The sequence below is a fragment of the Opisthocomus hoazin genome, chromosome 2 (genome assembly GCF_030867145.1).
Source record: "Opisthocomus hoazin isolate bOpiHoa1 chromosome 2, bOpiHoa1.hap1, whole genome shotgun sequence".
Lineage (NCBI taxonomy): Eukaryota > Metazoa > Chordata > Aves > Opisthocomiformes > Opisthocomidae > Opisthocomus > Opisthocomus hoazin.
In genome coordinates, this window is record NC_134415.1 from 21012618 (window position 1) to 21032559 (window position 19942).

Sequence of the window (19942 nt, forward strand, 5' to 3'; positions counted from 1 at the left end):
GGTGACTAGAAAAAGGGAAACATTATACCCGTTTTTGAAAAGGTCAGAAAGGAGGACCCTAGGAACTACCGACCTGTCAGCTTCACCTCTGTGCCTGGGAAGATCATGGAACGGATCCGCCTAGAAGCTATGCTAAGGCACATGGAGGACATGGGGGTGATACGAGACGGCCAGCATGGCTTCACCAGGGGGAAGTCCTGCCTGACCAACCTAGTGCCCTTCCGTGATGAAGTGACTACATCAGTGGAGAAGGGAAGAGCTACAGATGCCATCTATGTGGACTTCTGTAAAGCCGTTGACACAGTCCCCCACAACATCCTTCTCTCTAAATTGGAGAGATAGGGATATGATGGGTGGACTGTTCAGTGGATGAGGAATTCCTTGGATGGCCGCATCCAGAGGGTTGTGGTCAACTCTCAGCTGATCAGTGACAAGTGGTGTCCTTCAGGGGTCCATACTGGGACCAGTACTGTTTAATACCTTCATTGATGACCTAGATAGTGGGATCAAGTGCATCCTCAGCAAGTTTGCAGATGACACCAAGCTGTGTTGCACGGTCAACACATCTGAGGGATGGGATGCTATCCAGAGGGACCTGGACATGGTCAAGAAGTGGGCCCGTGTGAATCTCATGAGGTTCAACAATGCCAAGTGCAACGTCCCGCACCTGGGTCAGTGCAACCCCCAGTATCAATACAGGCTGGGGGATGAAGGGATTGAGAGCAGCCCTGAGGAGAAGGACTTGGGGGTACTGGTGGATGAAAAGCTGGACATGACCTGAGAATGTGCGCTCACAGCCCAGAAGGGCAACCATCAAAAGCAGCGTGGCCAGCAGGTTAAGGGAGGGGATTCTGCCCCTCTGCTCTGCTCTGGTGAGACCTCACCTGGAGTCCTGCGTCCAGCTCTGGAGCCCTCAGCACAAAAAGGACATGGATCTGTTGGAGTGGGTCCAGAGAAGGCCACAAAAATGATCCGAGGGCTGGAGCACCTCTCCTACGAGGAGAGGCTGAGAGAGTTGGGGCTGTTCAGCCTGGAGAAGAGAAGGCTGCAGGGAGATCTTATTGTGGCCTTCAGTACTTAAAGGGGGCTTATAGGAAAGGTGGGGAAAATCTTTTTAGTAGAGCCTGTGGCGATAAGACAACAGATGGTGGTTTTAAACTTAAAGAGGGTAGATTTAGACTGGATATAAGGAAGAAATTTTTTACAACTGGCACAGATAGCCTAAAGAGGTGGTAGATGCCCCATCGCTGCCAACATTCAGGATCAGGCTGGACAGGGCTCTGAGCAGCCTGATCTAGTTGAAGGTGTTCTTGCTCATTGTAGGGGGGTTGGGCAGGATGACTTTTAAAGGTCCCTTCCAACACAAACTGTTCTATGATTCTATGATCAAGATCTGCATTTGGTACACACTGCAGCTCAAAGATGGGTGGTTACTGGCACTGCTTCATTCAAGATGTTGTTAGATCTTACTGACTGTGTTGGCTCAGGATGCATCAGCACTCAGTGACTGCATAAGAAATTGAAGGTGTTGCGAACTGTCAGTTCAATAAGTGGTGTTTTCCTCTGGATCAATACTGAAGTCAGTGCCCCAGCTTACAGGTTTCCACAGTAAGAGTAGAAGGAAATCATGACTGCTTGTGATAGTTTTGGCAAATAAGTGAGTTATGACATTGAACAAGGGTAACAGTGAACAGAACTATTACATGCATGCAGTGGCTGTGTCGCAAGTAGATGTATGACAGGACTCGTTCCTCGGTAAATATTCTCACGTTAGTGTTAGATCAGCAATCAGTTGGAGGAGGATGGTGAGACGTATCTCCTGTTCCTACAGTAAACACAGCGTTGCAAAGGAGAGCTAAGCTCTGGTTGCCATACAAAACACGTGTCATGCTTACTAACGTCAGCTGATCTGCTTCCAGAAATAATAGACAGTCAGTGAAGTGTTTCTAACAGAGCCTGCAGGGAATGCAGCTCATGCCATACTACAGAGCTGCCTGGAAGGCCAAAGCTTTCCAACCATATTCTCTTTTCTATGCACATCTGAGGATCAGCGTGTCAGGACAGTCAAACATGATTGAAGTGCTCAGCTTAGGTAACTCAAAATTCATAGCAATTTATATACATACGTACATATATACGGAGGTATGTGTGTGTAAATATGCAAGAGAGAAAGAGTGTGCTCATTTGGCTATTGGAAAACAGCGAGGCTGTCGCTTTAATTTGTCTGAATAACTTTGAAAGTCTCTTGGCTTTTAATTACCCTGGAAAGGTAGTGTGCACATAGCTATTTTACACAACTGAAAATTAAGTATTGATTCTGGGTGCAGGCTACAGAAATGAGGGAGGTGCACACAGTGACCTCTGAAACACTTCAGCTTTGCAGGAGGGTGAGCTGTGGTCTATGCACAAACATTGCTCAAGAGGGCAATTCAATATTGGGACTTGGGATTCCCTTGTTGTTTTAGTCCATGAGGAATATATTGATAGCAGCCTAGTTCTAAACCGGCCATCTGCTTACAAACATGTTGTGTCTGGCTTTTCAGCTGTTTTAGGTGCTAAGTGTACTGTAATAGAAGCTAAGCTTCCAGTTCCAGATTAATTACTGACCTTGCGTAAAATCAGTATTCAAGTTTAATTTGATGTTGACTTTCCACAAAGATGCGATGGTGTATTTTGATTGTGGCAACATGAGGATTGTACTGTCTCCTCACTCAACCCTCCTGATATCTGACAACTTGATTTAAGGTGCCTGGAGAGTGTTAATGTTGTTCTCTCCACAAGGGTGTTTCTTTCACTCACTAGTTGTCCTTCTTCACAGGCACTTACCAGCCCAAGCAAGAAATCTCCTGAGTCTAATGAAAACTGATCCTGTAAGTTGTCCGGGCTCCTTTAATCTTACAGCGTGAAAAGAAACAGGTGTTGCATCACATGATAGATCCACTTGCAACAATATCATGTGCTTATCACAAAGACATTCAGGCTCATTATTTTCTCGTTATTTCTTCTTTATTGCACAGAGAATTGACTTCGGTGCTGACTGGAAGCTCATAACCATCCATATTGGAGCCAACGATCTGTGCAACTATTGCAAAGGCCCTGTGAGTAGTAGAACTGGTTAACTGCAACCGGAGTGGGACTGTGACATCAGTATAGAAACACGTCGAGGGAAATCCACGAATCCTTAGAGCCTTCGCAGAGATAGCATGAGTTATACATGCTGCTGTTATGTTTTTATGGTGGTTGCTGCTGACAGTGCCCTGATACAAAAACAGTTACCAGCAACAGAGTATGATGGTTGTGTTCTTTCTGGCTTACTCCAGGGCAAGAACCACTGTTTTTGCTACTGTCTTTTGACCATGAGCAAAACGTGGAAGGGAAGAAAAGCTTCACTCTTCTGATGTGGTAACTGCTCTACTAGTAGCATGGCCTCTTTAGACATCCAAGAAAGAATTATACTGCTTTGAAGTACCACTAGTCCAATCCTACGATTGTCATCACAGTGTAGGGAGATGCTAGGAACAGGTGAGGTTTGTATGAGGGAAGTCTATGCAGTGCTCAATATAATTTGAATTTTACACTTCTCTGGATGGTGGGGAAGCCTTTAGGGCTGCCATAAGGAGATCATGGGAGTTGAGTGGGCAGGTGGCAGGGAGAGGCCACCTATCTCTGCCAGCTCTTACTCTCTTGCCTTTAATATGCTAACTTCTTGTGAGCTTTTTCGACTCTCCCGCAACCCCTTGTGCTTGATAAATTTGTTGCTTCTGCAGGAGCCTCACCAGTCATCTTTGCTGCTGCTGCCAAGTTTTATACCTTTATTTATATCTATGACCTTGACTAGCAATGATTTCACCTAATTTTATGAGAGCTTATCAGCCGGCTGTGAGCGCGCCTGTGGCTGCTTGGTTTATGCTGTTCACCGTGCATTCAGATTGGGTTCCTTCCTGTGTCTTTACATGAAGGACCCAGTGGATTTGGGTTAAATATGCTGCTACTCAACAAGGTTTATTTTAAATGCAAAATTTCTCCGAGTCCTTCTACATTTTGGATTAATTAGCAATCTTAAAATCCCTGGTCTCTATAAAGCAGCAAGAACATTCTACTGACCATAGTGTCGTATGGCAGAAAAGGAAGTAAATTAACGTGATTCTCCAGCCTCCCAACCAAAACTACATTTAGCAGTAATCTCTTCTCCTCTGTTTCTGTCAGGACCACTACTCAGCTGAGAATTTCATCAGAAGGATTCAAGAAACTCTTGATATTCTGCACAACCAGGCAAGTGCTGTGAAATTGTCCTGGCATTCTAGCTTGTACTGGTACATGACTGGCTGGTGCTAGCCCATCCGTCTGATTTTGGTTGTGTTTTTTTTCCATTCTGATATATTCTATTGACTTCTACAAAAGCATTTTCTTTTGTGTTGTCATGTGAGAGTAGTGAGATGCAGTCTGAAATGACAGACAGTAACACCGGGCCACGGTGTTGGAAAAGAATCAAAAGCTGAGTTGGGGGAGTTTGGTGGGAGCTTTTGTTGCCTTCTTTTTTTCTTTTTTTTTTCCCTGCCAACAATGGAGAAAGGGAAGGGGTGTCATATGGCTGGACTCTGGGCTAAAATAAATTCAGTGTGGGCTGCATAACCAATTCCTTCCAAGCTAAAGTCTGACTTACCTTTCAGGTTCCAAAAGCTCTAGTGAGCCTGGTTGACGTGATGGACCTTCTCCCTCTGAGAAAGTTGTTTGTGGATACTGAAGTTCAGTGCCCCACTTACATGGCAGAGTAAGACTTCTTTGACTTCTTCTTGTACCTGAGCTTGCTGTCCATGATGACAAAGCACGTTCTTGTTCCATGCTTCTCTCATCATTTGAACTGATGCTCAAAGGCAGCACTACAGTCCTATGTACATCCCATGCACTGGTGACATCACCCTGCTCGATGGAGTTACCTTCTCTTGGCTTTGACCTAAGTGTTGCTAGATGACCTGTGTGTTTTGTCCATGTCTTTTGACCATGTCTAGGACTGTAAGGTTTCCCGTGGTATATAATGTATACCTCAATAACCTTGGGTTAAAGTTGTTGATACAGGATTCCTCAAGGTGGGGTTGAAGTCCACAAGCATTTGAATTTTCAGGCCTTTTAAGGAAATGTGAAGTATTTGCAGAGTAGATGGGTTTCTCCTGTTTCAGAGGCTTTATTGCAATGGGCAATTTGCCTTCTTTGTTGACTCTCGAGACAGGGACAAATTCTGTGTTTGGGAATGCGAAAGGAATTGTTGATTGGAAAGGTATCGGCTCAGTGGTAATGCACCAGTAGATTTCAAAGATCTGGTTTTTAATTCCAGAGGGACTGGCATGCACCTCTGTTAGGCTGCAGGGCCTTTGGATGCCAGGGTGTAATGAATGGGACAAACTGTCACTTTGATATACCTGGGGGTGAAACCAAACTGCTTTAGAGTAGTATCATTCATGTGAGGCAGAAAATAAGACTACGGGTTAAAATGATGAATAATGGCAAGGAAGATAAGACTTTTTCACAGAAACATGACTGTACAGGCTTCCTTGTTCCTGCCATGCCATGAGGGCATTGGGTGGCAAAGGGTGACTTCTGCATTCCCATATCTCTAACTCTCTCTATTCCTCTTTTCTCCTCTGACCTCTCCCACAGTTATCTGTGTAGCTGTGTTCTTACAGGAGAAGAAAACTCACCAAATTTAACAATAGTGAGGGAAGCCACCAGAGCTTACCAGGTATGTTCATCAAGAGTGGTGCAGTGACTTTATTTCTAATTCAGGTAAGCTCTTGATTACCAAGCAACACATTATAGCAATATTTTACCCAAAGGGGCCCTATGAGCTAAGCAGGAGGTAATTTGATGCCATCCAAAACACCATACAACCAAAACCAGCAGCAAAGCTCTTCAGAAAAATTTTGTTTTCTAGTACAGGTGGATAGGTGGGAGTTTAGTCATCAAAATCCTGTCCTCCTCAGAGAGTTGTGGTATTGTGTTACAGCCTTCTCAGCCACTTTGCAAGGCTCACCTTTTGCTGACATCTGTGGCTATTTCAGTTAAGTAAGAGCTTCCTTCTAATTCTCGGGCTTTCAAAAAAAAAAAAAAAAAAAAAGCCACCACAAAAGAACCCAAACAAACCAGTTATAATGCAGAGATGTTTGGATTATTGGTGGACATTTTTTTTGTTTCTTGCAGCTTGGCATTCGGAACCTAGTGGAGTCTGGCAGATATGATACTCATGAAAATTTCACAGTGGTCATCCAGCCTTTCCTCCAAAATCCCAAGATTCCTCTTGGTCAGGTATGTTCTAAAGAAACTTCTGCGTGCAAAGGACTAAGTGCAGGTATCTAACCTTTAGAGACTATATGCAAAATAGTTTCAGCTTGTTCTGTGCTTTTCTTATTAGAACTTGCTGCTTTTTGGTATAGTACACCAGATTTCTTCATATAGTTAGCAGTTCTTTGATTTATATATTATGCTGTCAATATGAATTACTGTTTTGGAAAATGAATCAAAACCTGAATTATGAGGTTTGTTTGTGTATGTTCTCAAGGGTATATAATGTTTTTTTTTCCTGAAAATGTAACATTATTAATAAAAGACAGAGCTATTAAGTTACAGTTCTTAAAGCAACATAGCTGCATTGCTCACTGGAGACTACAGCATCACCTCCTCTTCATGTGCCATAACTCATTCTTCTGTGTCTGGCAGAAAGCAAAGTTTACACATGATCTGGTGGAAGTAGCAGTTTTATGTAGTGAATGCTTTTTCCTGTTATTTGCAATTATATTTCAGTACCTTAAATGGTAAGTCTCAGTAACTGATAAACCTAGCAAATGTCCCAAATCATCTCTGAAACTCCATTTGCTAGTTTTCACATGCATCTGCACTTCCTCATCTCACCTGGAACTAAGAGCAGATGGGGCAAAATACTGAGCGGGCATTGCTCTGGTATAATTGAACTGGAGTGATCCTGAGAATTCTGGCAATAGCTAGTGACAAGTTTGAAAAGTTCAGATGCTGCTGCAGACAAACTTGAAAAACTGGCTGAAAACTTCACAGGAAAAACAGGCTTTCATTTTTTTTGTTTGTTTTGTTTTGTTTGTTTGTGAAGCTGGTTCCTGTGAAAAGTCGTCACTAGGTGTTTTGATACTGAGGTAGGGAACACAGAAACAAAAACAGAAGCAGCAAAATATTTCTGAACTTCTTTACAGTCTAACAAGCATTAGCTCAGATTTTAAGAAACCTCAGGATGCTGTTTTTTCTTCTTATCTCACACAACATTCGAATGTTCCTGAACTGAAAACTCTGCCTTTAAACTTCACAAAAGGTCAGATATAGATTCAAATTTTGGTAGTAGTCTTCTGATAAGCTAGCCCAAACACACTGAATAAAAACGTGCTCAAGTTTTGAAGGACTGCTCTGACGAACAAAATGTTCTTTCGGTCATCTGTGCTCTAAATGCTCTCTCATCTCAGTCCTCACATGAAAGCCAAGATATTTAAATTTCCAAACTCCATTTCCTTCAGATGCTCCAGTATCTGTATTAAAGTACAGCTTTGCTCAGAAAGGAGACTGTACTGGTGTACTCGGTCAGCCTGGCTGCCTTCACTCGAACATTTGCTTCTTGCTCCTTTCAAACTTGCAGAATTGACACAGCTATGAAAATGCAGATGGGCTCTCTGCCTTCTGGTAAAACATCTGTAACGTGCTTGTTACTGTGTAAAGGTACTGCAGAGCGTGGTGGTGTCTCTGGAGCCAGTACTGATGATGTGCCGAGGAGAGGAACCCATATTTGTTGTAGAACATGAAGAGAGATTAGACATGCATTTGAAAACGGTAGTTTTGCTGCTTCTCAGTGGATCTGCCCTTGGATGCATATAAGCATCTCTAGTAAAGCATTTCTGCTAGCTCATGGACCGCTGAAGTACGTACACTTTGTATCACCAGGAAATCATGAGACTTTCCACATTGGCACAGCAAGAACAAGTAGCATGAACCTCCCATTACTGTCTTTGCTTTGGCCTCATCAACACCAAGTTGGAACTGTGTGAATTCTTCTGCACTCAGATGTCCTTTACACTTTCATTTGTAGGATGACCTTCCAGACATCTCCTACTTTTCACCTGACTGCTTCCATCCAAGCCAGAAAGGCCACTCTCAGCTTGCCAAGGCTCTCTGGAGTGCTATGGTAAGGTGACAGGCTCTGCATGCAATGTGGTCTTTACCTAGACCTGACAACAGTTACAGTAATCTCTGTAATAAACATTGCAATGAAGGCCTGGATAATGCTGGACCTTGTTTTGTTTCTTCTTTACTAGTCAGATATCCTCAAAATTCTGGCCCTGTGCTCAGTCTAGAGTCTCTTCTTCCCTGAAAGTGTGTGAGGAGAGAGGTGCTGCAAGTGCATGATCACAGTCATTTGTGATTTCAGCTGAGCAACTTCAAGTCTACTTCACCCATTGTCACAAAAGGCAGGACAGTATTCAATAAGGATGCTGTTTCTGTGAACTGATGTGGGAAACCACCAAATAAAGACTTCTAACTGCATATGTCAATTTAAACTGGATTACTTAGAAGTTAGTTTTAAAATCCATGTATTGTGAATGTCTCATTAGAATTAAAGTGGCTTTAACTCAGTTTAGTTTTACTACCTTTGGAAATGAGTAAAGCTCGATAAAAATATGTCATTAAAGGTTGTTTAAACAAACTGATTTTACTTAGCATTGCAGTACAAGTACACATGCAGTCGGAGGCAGCATCTCAGATCCTGGATGGTAACTTCTATATACTCCAGGGTAATGTCTTAACAGCTGATGTGATTGCTTGCAATCACCTCTAATTAAATTTGGTTTAATCTTCTGTGCAAAAACAGCCTTTTGTTGGAGATGCCATCATGCAGCTTAACTATAAAAATTGAGGGACGCTTAGTGTCTTGTCTTTTATGCAAGAGAAGAGAGTTTACGACCTTGCCTTCTGGCAAAATTCCAAGGTACTTCACGTGCCTGCCAAAATCCTCCAGGAGTTTAAACCGATTCAGTGTAGCTTTCCACTTGCCATTTTAAGCTTTTTTCTAGAGTTGCTGTTTTGTTATGCAGTTGCCATGTTCTTTCTGAGAAGTAGATTAATTTCAGCCTTGGGTAAATCAAGGTCTGTAGATACAGGCAGCTTTTATATAAATTTGGGAGGTATATTTAGATTCTTTTGGATTAGAATTGTGATACAAATGTAAGATGACCTGACATGGTTACAAAATAGGAGGTTTTTGTCTTCCTTTCTAGTTACAGCCTGTAGGCCAGAAAGCTGACTCCTTTGATTTCATGGCGGACATTGTCCTTGACTGTCCAACTCAGGTAAATATACCCACGTTGTGGAAGCTGGGTATCAGGAGGCTGTACATGCTTGTGCTTGCTGCAGGGTTCAGTGTGTCTGGAACAAATTTATTGAAAACTTCTGTTCTCTGCTTAGCTCTGAGTGAGTGGAAGATCTCATGTACCTGCTCTGGTGTCTCTTGGCCTTTTAGTGTGCCATGAATACTGATTTGCAACATGCTGATTTGCATGTTTTCAGTTGTAGCAGAGGTTGTGTTTTGTTATGTTGGTGAAGTACAGAGGCAGCTCAAGCAGCAAACAACAGAATATGCTGCATTAACTTTCCCATCAGAATCAATGGGGTTTGGGCACCACAGTAGCTCTGAAAACCCCAGTATCTGTTCTCTCTTGAATTAGTGGGAGGTTGGTTTTCCTGGCCTGATCCATAACAGGGGAACCTCAGATTCTTTGGAAGCTGCTTCTAGAGTTATAAAACAAGCTGCTGAACTTGCAGTACAGTTGCTAGGTATCAGCACGTGGGGATGACCGTTGCACTCGGCAATAGCTGGCTCCCTTTCTTCAGCAGTTTAAGTGAGGAGGCCAAAGAACTGAACAGATCAGGGAGCTGAGTTGTTCTCTCTGGTCTGGAGACAGTTATTCAAATAATACAGAAGGATTTTGTCCATATTGTGTCCACCCTGTCAGAAAAGCAAGATCTGCTGAGTTATTAATCAGCATGTTTCAAAATTCTTCAGATTCATTTAAATTCATCCTACTTCATTTTATCCAGTATTCTTCCCAGGCAGCTTAAATTAATTTAGCAACTTCTTCAGTGCCAAATAATGTGGATTTTATATGTCGTTCCCTTTGTCCCCTCCTATTCAAAGATGTTCCTTTTCAGAAGTAGGCATAGAAAAGTTTTATATCCCTTGCAAAGAATACATGGCCATTGTTTTCAGAAATGGTAAGCCCGTAAGTGCTTTGTAAAAGTCATTGATAGAAGTGCCAGGAGCTTTCCCTGCTCAGAAAGCTCGAGATAAAGACTATGAAACAGTGCTACAAAGGAATAAATAGACTGTTTCCAGGGAATTTCACCTTCTGTGCTACTAAAGGGAGTAGTAAATTAATTCACCCTCTGACACCCACAAATTCCATTTATTGTTCCCAGAGTTTCTCACTACAGTTTTGGAATCCTATTTCAGGGAGTCATGTCCGTGAAATATCAGGTGTGCCAGATTGTCAGGGCCCAACAAGCCAAGGAAAATTATTTGTATTGAGGCAACTGAAAGTAGGATAAAACCCTGCAAATAAAAGAACAGTGCGTCTTCTAATCACTTAAATATGCCTTCTGATTTTAGTGCTTTGTAAGACCTCCTCATGCAGACACCGGAATTGCTCTTAATTGAGATAAGTGGGTATCCTTGTGAAACTTTTTTTAGCCTATAGAATGTGCATGTCTTCCTGAATGCATGTTGCATTAGCAGGGGACAAAAATAACCAAGCAATTTATACAGCCTCTCTTGGAGGGAAGCGTGATCCTTTCAGTAATCAATCTCTCATCTCCCCTCTGCTGACACAGGAAGATCTGCCCAGGTTTCTCTAGACTTTAGATCAGTGTATTTTGAAAGGACTAAACATCTAATAAAGTCTAAGTAATTTGTGGAAATTTAGGAGAGGAAAATATTAAACTGCAATTGAGATCTGGCATATGTAATTTTTGCCATAATGTGTAAAACACAAATCTTACTTCTGAATTTTCAGGAACGAGCATAGTTTCAAAATCCAGATCCCCATTTTGCAGCTTAGGCAATTAATTTCTCCATGATATAATGCCTTGATATGACTTGCTATGGTCTGTGCCTTGTGTTTATTGACTAATTTCTCTTACTTTTGTATTCCTTTTTCTCCAGGACACACCATTCCTGGGAACATACAAGAATAGCAACTACACATATCCATCTGTGGAGCCCACTAACGAACCAACAGAGGTAATTGTTGCAATTTTTGCTGGATTTTAGGTGAACTATGCAAAGCTGTACCTGATGACTGTTCATGCATCGTCCTGAATTTATAGATGAGATGATAAACTATTACTAGTTTTCAGAAAGGGAAGTCTATCTTGCGTTACATTTTTTGCTGTGTAAACAAATGTTTAACTCTTCCTAAAAGCCAAACAAAACTAATTGTATTAATTGGTGCAATTGTAGAAAAACTGTGCTCAACAGTAAGTCACCTGGGATGCATCATTAATTCAGATAACAAGTTCCTTACAACAGGGAGAAGATAACTCAGAACCCCGAGCCCCCAAACATTCTGAGGAAGGTTTACACATTCCCTTCCTGAGCCACTGTACTTCCATGCACCCAAGTAAGCTTAACCTGTGGAGGGCAGTCACTTTTACATATTGGATATGCAGCCAGATACGAAGGAGGTGATAGGAATCCATTTTCAACGGGAAACACTTTCCACCGTGACTGAGCAACTACTACAAGGTAGATTAAACAAGCTGCAGAAACAAATTTGGTGTAGGACTTGAAGAAATGGGGCAGTTATTTGCTCTTGATAAATCGCTACAGGCATGCAGACTGAGTGTGGTTGGAGATGGCAGTCAAAATGGCTGGGCTAGTTTGGCATACTGGGGGTCCTTACGCCTAGCCAAATTATAAAAATCTCTGTGTGTCTTGAGGGCTACAAAGAGCAACAGCTGTTATAGTTTCAGAAAGCCTTAGTCTGCAATATTGAAATGGGATTTTTATCTGTAGAGCTAGAGTTATACTTTCAATGGGTAATTCTTGCACTTCCACTGAATCTCAGCAGCAATAGCTTCTGAAGTGATAGGGTAAAGGAAAGAAAGAGTAGAGAGAGTAAAGGAACAGTTTCCTCTCTGATCTAAAAATAAGCCCAGCTGCCCTTTCTATCCTCTGCAACCAGCCTTTAACTAGATGGCTCATAGCAGAGCCTATTACACCGTTTTTTACAAGAACAGATGAGTTTTTCTTGTTGCTTTTTAACACTAACCGTACTTCATGCTTTCTGAAGACCATTGGACCATGTAGTTTTTCTTTGAATGGTAGAATTGTGCAATCGGAATAACAGGGGATGGAAGGGACCCCAGGACATCCCTAGTCCAACCTTCCTGCTCCAAGCAGGGCTGGCTCTTAGATCAGCATAAGCAACTGTGCTTGCTCTTACAGGGACTGCCCATTACAACAATTACAATTTTTCCCTCGTTGCCTCCTTGGCTAATATTGTTGCTCACTACCAAAGAGCATGGGCAACACTTTCATCAGCTGCTTCTGCTGGTGAATTAAGATGTTCTGCGATGTGTGGTTGACTCAATTTCCTCAACTGGTGGAATAAATGTAACAGCCACTATATCACCTACAAATGTGTGGTAAAGTCCAATTATTTAAAGGCTGATAGCTCTCTTTACTGAAATTTTTGAAGCTTCATAATTTTTTAAAATTTTGTATCCAGTGAAAGCAAGTCCTTTTTGAAAGTTTCTAGGAAAAAAATCGGTTTCTAGTGAGATACATGGGAAATAATAATATAATACATTAATATTATAACTTTTCAGAGGATTTATTGTTTATTTTTTTGGTTTATTTGGTTTTACATCTGATGTCTCTTGAGACAGAGCAGGACTTCAAACCTGGAGACCTCACCTTCTAGGTCATGGACAAAATCTCCAGACTGTAGAGGAGAGGAAAAAAATTATCCTCCTCATGGAACTTTGTCATAAGCAATAGTTCTAGATGAAATGTCTGCCTCTGGAAAAATTTTATTCTTTGGCTACAAAATGTCACTAAAAGTAATTAGAGTTTGGACAGTATTCCACAAAGAAGAGGAAAGGACTGTAGAGCTATGTAGGCACCAAACTAGGATCTATGTCTTAACTTGGCTTTGCCCTTCACTGTACAGTTAAACCATATGTGAATTCTGTATTATCTTCTAACCAAAGGTGAACCAAGTTTTTAACTTGCCATTTCAGAATTGGGGCAGTGACCTGTCATGTTCTGAACAGGCTCCATCCAGTCGTGTCCCAACCTCAGGTGAGAAACAACTTGTAAGCTAAAATCACAAACAGGAAAAATTTCACCTTTTGTTTCTAAAAACAATGAGATCCTGAAATTGCAAATCCTAGCTAGAAAGGAAACAATAAAAGCTGATGTATTTATCAGCAAAGGAAGAAAGTCTCTCTTGCCATACACAGCAAGTTCTTCAACACAACAGGTGTGCTCTCTGTGGATAAATACGATCACATTTATCATATACAGCAACATGGCAGATAAAAATTGCCTAGGTGGGTTAGTGGCTCAGCAAGTTTGACCCACCTGGTGAGCCTACTCTGGTAAGCAGCACAGTAGGAGCACTTTGTGTAGTTAGAAGGGTTTACGGGCAGATTGCTAATGGAAAGTATTGATCTATGACCCAAACCAGAAAACCAATTAAAAGAGATTGAATGTATGCATCCCTAAACATATCTAATATGTTTTCATTTTTTTCCTAAGGTGTTTTAAGGTCCTTCTGCTTCCCTGTTAGTTGAGTACACTGTTCCAAGCAAAGGCAAGAAGTTAAGCGTTTTGCTTAGATGACGCATATAACTTGAGGCTCATTCTCCCTAAAAGTCTGTAAAAATACTATCAGGTTGGAACCAAAGAATTGGATCTTTATTCTGTTAAACAGTATTTTGTGTCAGTTATCAATAAGCATGCTTTTTCTCCTACTGCTTTTTAGCGCATGAGCTACAACCTGCTGACATCAAAGTCATAGGAGCACTGGGAGATTCCTTGACTGTGAGTACTGCTGTATTCCCACATTTAGCATGAGAAAAGTAGTTGTCAATTTCTACCCAGATATGGTCATGTCAGGCATCATCAGGTAGAAAGCAAATTGCTTTGGCTTGGCAAAGCAAAACTCATCTACCTGTGTCCCTCTTTGCAAAGAAATAGCCTGAAGGGATAGGAGTGGCACTGGCAATTGTGCAATCCAGCAATGAATAATTCAGACCAGAACAGAAATGGGATCACATTCTCTATTGCACACAGTTTATTCAAGTGTTTTTGAAAAGTGAAATGTCTGCTTTACAGGAATAGTCTTTTCTGACATAAAAACAAGAGTAAGCAATTGGTATTTTTCAAGCAATGAGAGATCTTAATGAAAATTCTCATGGAAATAATTGATTGCAGAATGAAGGGCTTCTCACTTGAGATAATTCTGATACTTCTGTATTTCAGAATTTTGCTTTCAGATTTTCCTTCCTGGTTTAGACATCTGCTAGTTAAAACTCTGATGTATTTCATGTACCAAGAAATGCAAGCTGAAAAGAAAGAGTAAGGTGCAGAAAACAAAGGCCCCAGAAAATAACAGAATAACAGGGAATACTGCAGATCTGCACTGAAGCTTTCTGAGAAAAACTTCCAGAATTACACAGCACTACAGAATTGTTCTGGCATGGGATGAAAGCAAACATTTGTGTCGACAGTTCCCATGAATTTTAACTCCTGAGCTACACTGATGCTCATTCTAGCAGCTTCAGCTCCCATAGACTTCAGAGGGAGTTGAAGGGACTGAAGCCCTTAAACGATCAGGCCCATCTACAAGGCAGGTGTGCATGTCCTCATCTCCTTATTAGCACTGACACTGATTTTGCTTGACCTGATGTAATCCCAGCTTTTCCTCCCACTGAGCTTTGAACTCTTCTTAGAAGACCTTGGTAATGACCCTGCAAGTGTCCCTACTATTCAATGCCATGACTCTTAAAATTAATTGCTTGATTTCCTCCTCCACATCTAGTGCTAGATGTGTGCACTAACACACATCTCTTCTTTTTTTTTTTTTTTAATTTAATTCATTTAGTGCATGAAATGTCTCAGAGAGCCCTAGTCATAACAGACAGATTCTGATGCTTGAGGTCCCTGTCTCAAGAGCTGAGCGAGGCAGTTTTTCATACTGCCATTATTCATGCAGTTCCTATTTGTTGCCATTGTCAAAGCGAGGTGTGACTGGGGTTTTTATTAAGGTTTTTGTTTCTGGGGGGGTTAGGGGGGGCAAAAAAATGACAGAGTATTTCCCATATGTGTATGTATGGATACACACACACCCTCCCCGCACACAAAGCGCAGTACAGCCAGCAGCAGTGCGCACTTTGCACTGCCTAACCACCCCTGGCACAGAGCAACTGCAGCAGGAAAGATCTGTCTTGGTCCACTGAGACACTGATTTTCCTCCTGGTATTTCCCATAAGAATCCTGAATGCAGTCGGTGTTTGTGGCTGAATTGGTACTATGTGTTTTTGAAGAATACAGAATTATGTGAAACCACTAAGAAACTGTAAAGCTGCAGAAGAACCCATTTTCACGATTGCTGTCCTGGATGCGAGTCAGGGTGCTGACCTTGCCACAGGTCTATCCCAGTCCTGTGAGCTGCTCAAACACATCACAAATTTCTTTGTTCTGATGGCTTTATTTATTTATTAGTTTTTAAAAGGTATTAAAGTTCACAGTGCAGGAAAGCTGTTCTCAGCCTAGATGCAGCTGGAGATTAATGAAACATTGAGCAATTTACTCATGTCACTGGCTAGAATGCATCCGTCTGACTTCTTAGCACCAATACACAGTGAAAGCAATAAATATGCCAACATGCTTATCTGTATTGGCAAAAAAAATTCTCCCTACACCTCATCAAGTGTGTGTGTTAGACTAGCAGACCAGGTCCAGCAGAGGAAAAGTGAATTTTACACCAAAGATGTGTTTTTTTAGCAGATTAAAAAGCAGATCCTCTACTGATTTATTTACAGCTAAAACTGGCTGGGAATTTTTCATCAGTATCGTTTTTTTGGTTTTGTTTTTTTTTTTTTTTCCTCCCTGGATTATTAAGGCTCTCTCAAAATCAGCCTTCTTCTGGAAATGCCAGAATGCAGCATTTTCCATCAGGAAAATCCAAACAAATACAAAGTGGTTGATGTTAATCCGGGTCCCTTGCTGTTAATCTGGGTCCCACTGGATTGACAAAACAATATTAGAGTAGTAGTGCTAAAGCCTTATGTCCTTGGCCTTGCAGTCTGATGCCTTCTGGCTGGACTATATCTCCTTTGATGTCCCGCGGTCTACTGTTTAGATGAGCTGCTTTTGTATATGAGGAGCAGCCTGTGAATTTGAAGCCTGGGTGATGCAGGGCTGCTCAGAGGCCAGTGTGTGGTGGTGAATAAGGACATGGACCATTTATGCTAAAACTGGGATATTGCAAAATATTGTCTGGATGCAGAGTAAAGTTACCAAAATTCTTCAGCACTTTCAAATCATGATGTCTGTCTCACCTAAATTTGTAACACTTTTTTTTTCTTCTAGTATTTTATAAATGATTGTTTCCATCCTTTCCAGACTGCAGTGGGAGCCAAAGCAACTGACCTACAAACAGACTGGAGGGGACTTTCCTGGAGGTGAAAATGGCCAATTTTCTCTTTCTCTATTCTTGTCCACAGGCACAGTTGAAAGTGTGGGCCACCTGGTTGTGTAGTTACATACTTCTGTGTGTAAATGCAGGGGTAGGATGCTGAGAGCAAGCATTGCTCGGTAAGGATTGGAGGTCTCAGGACTGCAAGAGGAAGAGAGTGATTCTTCTGGGGGGGGGGGTTGTGTTTGTTTTTGTGGGGATTCTGTTCGTTGTTTTTTTTTTTTTTTTTAACCAGACCTGATTGCTACAAGCATTGTCCTGTGTGTCTGACAGTACTGGATTATTAATATGAGTGAATTCTTCCAGCCTTCTGCTAATCTGTTTGAAGATTATTCAAAATATTGCTGTTGCTGTGATTATCTAATGCTAGAGAACCTGAGTGAGTGTGCATTGGCATGAACATGGTGAGAGCACTACATGCATGTTCAGTAAAGATGTCCCAAACATCTTTGCTATTGCAAAGTGAACAAGGACAATACATGTCAGAGTGGGTGTGAATCTCAGTATCCATGAGAGCTGCAGGAAACTGCCTCCTTCATATGGTGAGAAGTGTGGTTGATAAGCGTGTGCACATGTACACGTTCTTTTCTTTATCCTTTCTTTCCCCCTTGTATGTATTTGCAGGCATAGATATCTTCAGGAGGGGCTAACAGAAGTAGTATAAGAATGTATTGGCTATGCACACAGACAAGTTTTGAATGGTAGAGGCAGAGCCTGTTTTCATAATCAATATTGCAGGACCCCAGATAGGTGGTTAATGAGTATTTAATGCAGTCTCTCTTCTATACATGATTGCACACAAATGTAGTTTCAGCAAGGTCATGTGGAGCAACTTTTGTGAGGAAATATGCCTTTCTATGATGGGCATCCCAACATTTTTATATGAAAAATAAGTTCTCCCAGTATGTTCTATTGCTAGTCTGGAGGCATAGCTTCTATCTTAGCTGATACCCTGCTTGATTTAATGTGAAATCTCCTTTCAGTGCTTTCCCTGAATTCTTGTGGTTTACCTCCTTAGTCTTGTTTGAGGTTAGCCTTTTGTTTGTTTGTTTCTTCCTGCGCTGCTACAGCAACATATGGTGAGAATAAGACAGATGGTTGCACGATTAACCCAGCTTGGTGGTTTTGTTCTTTCACTTTGTAGTATTGGAGGTGATGGGACCCTGGAGACCCAGACTACTTTACCCAGTGAGTATCCTGGAAAATCAATGTGAGAAAAGCAAAAGGAGAGTATTACTCTGAAAGCAGTCTAAATGGATGCTAGGAAACATCTGGAAATGGTCATGCTTTCCTTGCAAACAGTGGGGGATACCCATCTATTGGGGATATGAGCAGTTCATGTGAGTCACAGCAGAAACCCAGACTGACCTGACACTGTAAAGTTGATTCAGCCCCTCCAACTCACATGACCTACATGTGATTGTATCATCCTTTTGACAGAAATGATTAGGAGTAAATGTGCTGAAGATGACAGAAGTTCATGACAGACCTGCTCCTCCCTTATTTTGTTTTGTGCTTTCCAGCGACAGTAATGGCTGTGACCAAATGAAGGGTTATGAAACAATTAACAGCCCTCTCTAGACAGACTGCTGACAAGGTTATGGTTCCTCCTGATGATTTCAAGTTGCTACATTGCACTGAAAAAAAAAAATCTAAAAATACTATCAATTGCTTGTCCTAGTGTTCTGTGTAATCAGTCCCTGTAGTTGCCATAGAAACAATGAAGTGGTCAGTGTGACCATAAATTGGAGGGGACTTGGTTCACAATGGTTCATCTATTTGTATGTGATCCACACTGTGGAGGATTTGACAATACCTGACATTGTTGGTAATAAAATCTGATATGTTTTGTCTTGTACCATGCACATTGCTGAGTTTAAAGAAAAATAAAATGCACATTTTGTTTATGCATTATAAATGAGACTCTCTAAAGAGGTTTCAGACAGTACTGCAGACACAGTAACAATAACATTTTTCAGACATCACGCTTCCCTGATGAGGGCTTTGGTGAAATCTAGAAAAGTGAATAAAATTCACTGCTCTGCAATAAATATTATTATCTTGATGGGTAGCTGGAGGAGTGGGAAGTAGAGGGCCATATTCGGAGCATCTGCTCCTGGTACATGACGGAAAGTAACCATGATTACTCTGACACCTAACTTCAAGAATGATGAGTCACCTGGGACCTGTGAATCTCCTTGGCTGCCAGACCCTAGCTCCTCCAGGCCATGGAGGGAAATAGTCGCAGTGCTGAAGTTTGGACAATAACTAGATTCTCCAAGGCAGGTGTGTCTACAGCTTCTGTAAGATCACAGCGAAGGAAGGGAAAACCCAGGTCCATATTCTCACCACTCAGTTGGCTTGCGCTTCTGTGGGAGGTAACACTGCCAGTTGTACAGTGGATGGTTAAACCTTGTGCTTTCTCTTTTTAAGATATCTTGAAAAAATTCAATCCGAACGTCTTCGGCTTCTCCACTGGCACCTCTAAGGAAACAGCTGGATTCAATGTTGCGGAGAGAGGTGCCACAGCACAGTAAGCACAATAGCAACCGAGAAAGGGCAAAGGGGTGAGAAGTGATGGACAGGCAGATTATCTTTGAACCGCATGTTCAGGCTGAGTTAATACTGGTGACCTATTTGTACCGAGCATGTTTCTATGAGCTGATGTTTTTAATTGTTTTTTCTATTTTTTTTTAATTCAGTATTTGGAGGATTTATTTGTATCTTTTTCTAAATTAGGAACAGAGAGGAACTTCCTTTTTCTTTTGACCTCTGCCCAGATTTTCCAAGCCAATGTCTTAGTTATGTTTTTAGTTCTACCAGTACCTTCTTCTGCCCAGCCTTCAGTGTGCAGATCCCTGATTCACTGTCAGGCCATATCTATAATGAGAAAAAATTCATGAGCATCTCTCATTTATGCCTTGATTTTTGGGAAATGTGCCTCAAACTAATAAATAGAAGCCCACTTCTCCCCTAACAGCATTAAAAATTATCCGTGTTTGCAGTGCAAAGAAAGAACAGAATGAGCAGCTGGGAGTGAATTCTTCTCCTCCTGAAGAAAAACTCTGTTAAGTACAAAAATGTCTAAGAGTTTGTATTCCGTACGCTGTGCCTGTTCTATGGATACTCATGGAATAAGCTTCCAAGACTTCCTGTCACACCTTTAACAGTCTTTA

At 41.5% G+C, this 19942-nt stretch overlaps 1 protein-coding gene across 1 annotated transcript in view; it reads left to right on the forward strand.

The window, feature by feature from the left end:
* The window catches only part of PLB1 (phospholipase B1), an 86568-nt gene that overhangs the window by 52820 nt on the left and 13806 nt on the right, over positions 1 to 19942 (forward strand). Inside the window, exons 36-49 of the mRNA XM_009931487.2 lie at positions 2819 to 2870; positions 3018 to 3098; positions 4207 to 4272; positions 4671 to 4771; positions 5656 to 5737; positions 6196 to 6300; positions 8096 to 8191; positions 9282 to 9353; positions 11222 to 11299; positions 13303 to 13363; positions 14049 to 14107; positions 16694 to 16752; positions 17911 to 17954; positions 19200 to 19299. Coding sequence (XP_009929789.2) covers positions 2819 to 2870; positions 3018 to 3098; positions 4207 to 4272; positions 4671 to 4771; positions 5656 to 5737; positions 6196 to 6300; positions 8096 to 8191; positions 9282 to 9353; positions 11222 to 11299; positions 13303 to 13363; positions 14049 to 14107; positions 16694 to 16752; positions 17911 to 17954; positions 19200 to 19299 — 1056 coding nt within the window. The remainder of the gene's footprint in view (positions 1 to 2818; positions 2871 to 3017; positions 3099 to 4206; positions 4273 to 4670; positions 4772 to 5655; positions 5738 to 6195; positions 6301 to 8095; positions 8192 to 9281; positions 9354 to 11221; positions 11300 to 13302; positions 13364 to 14048; positions 14108 to 16693; positions 16753 to 17910; positions 17955 to 19199; positions 19300 to 19942) is intronic.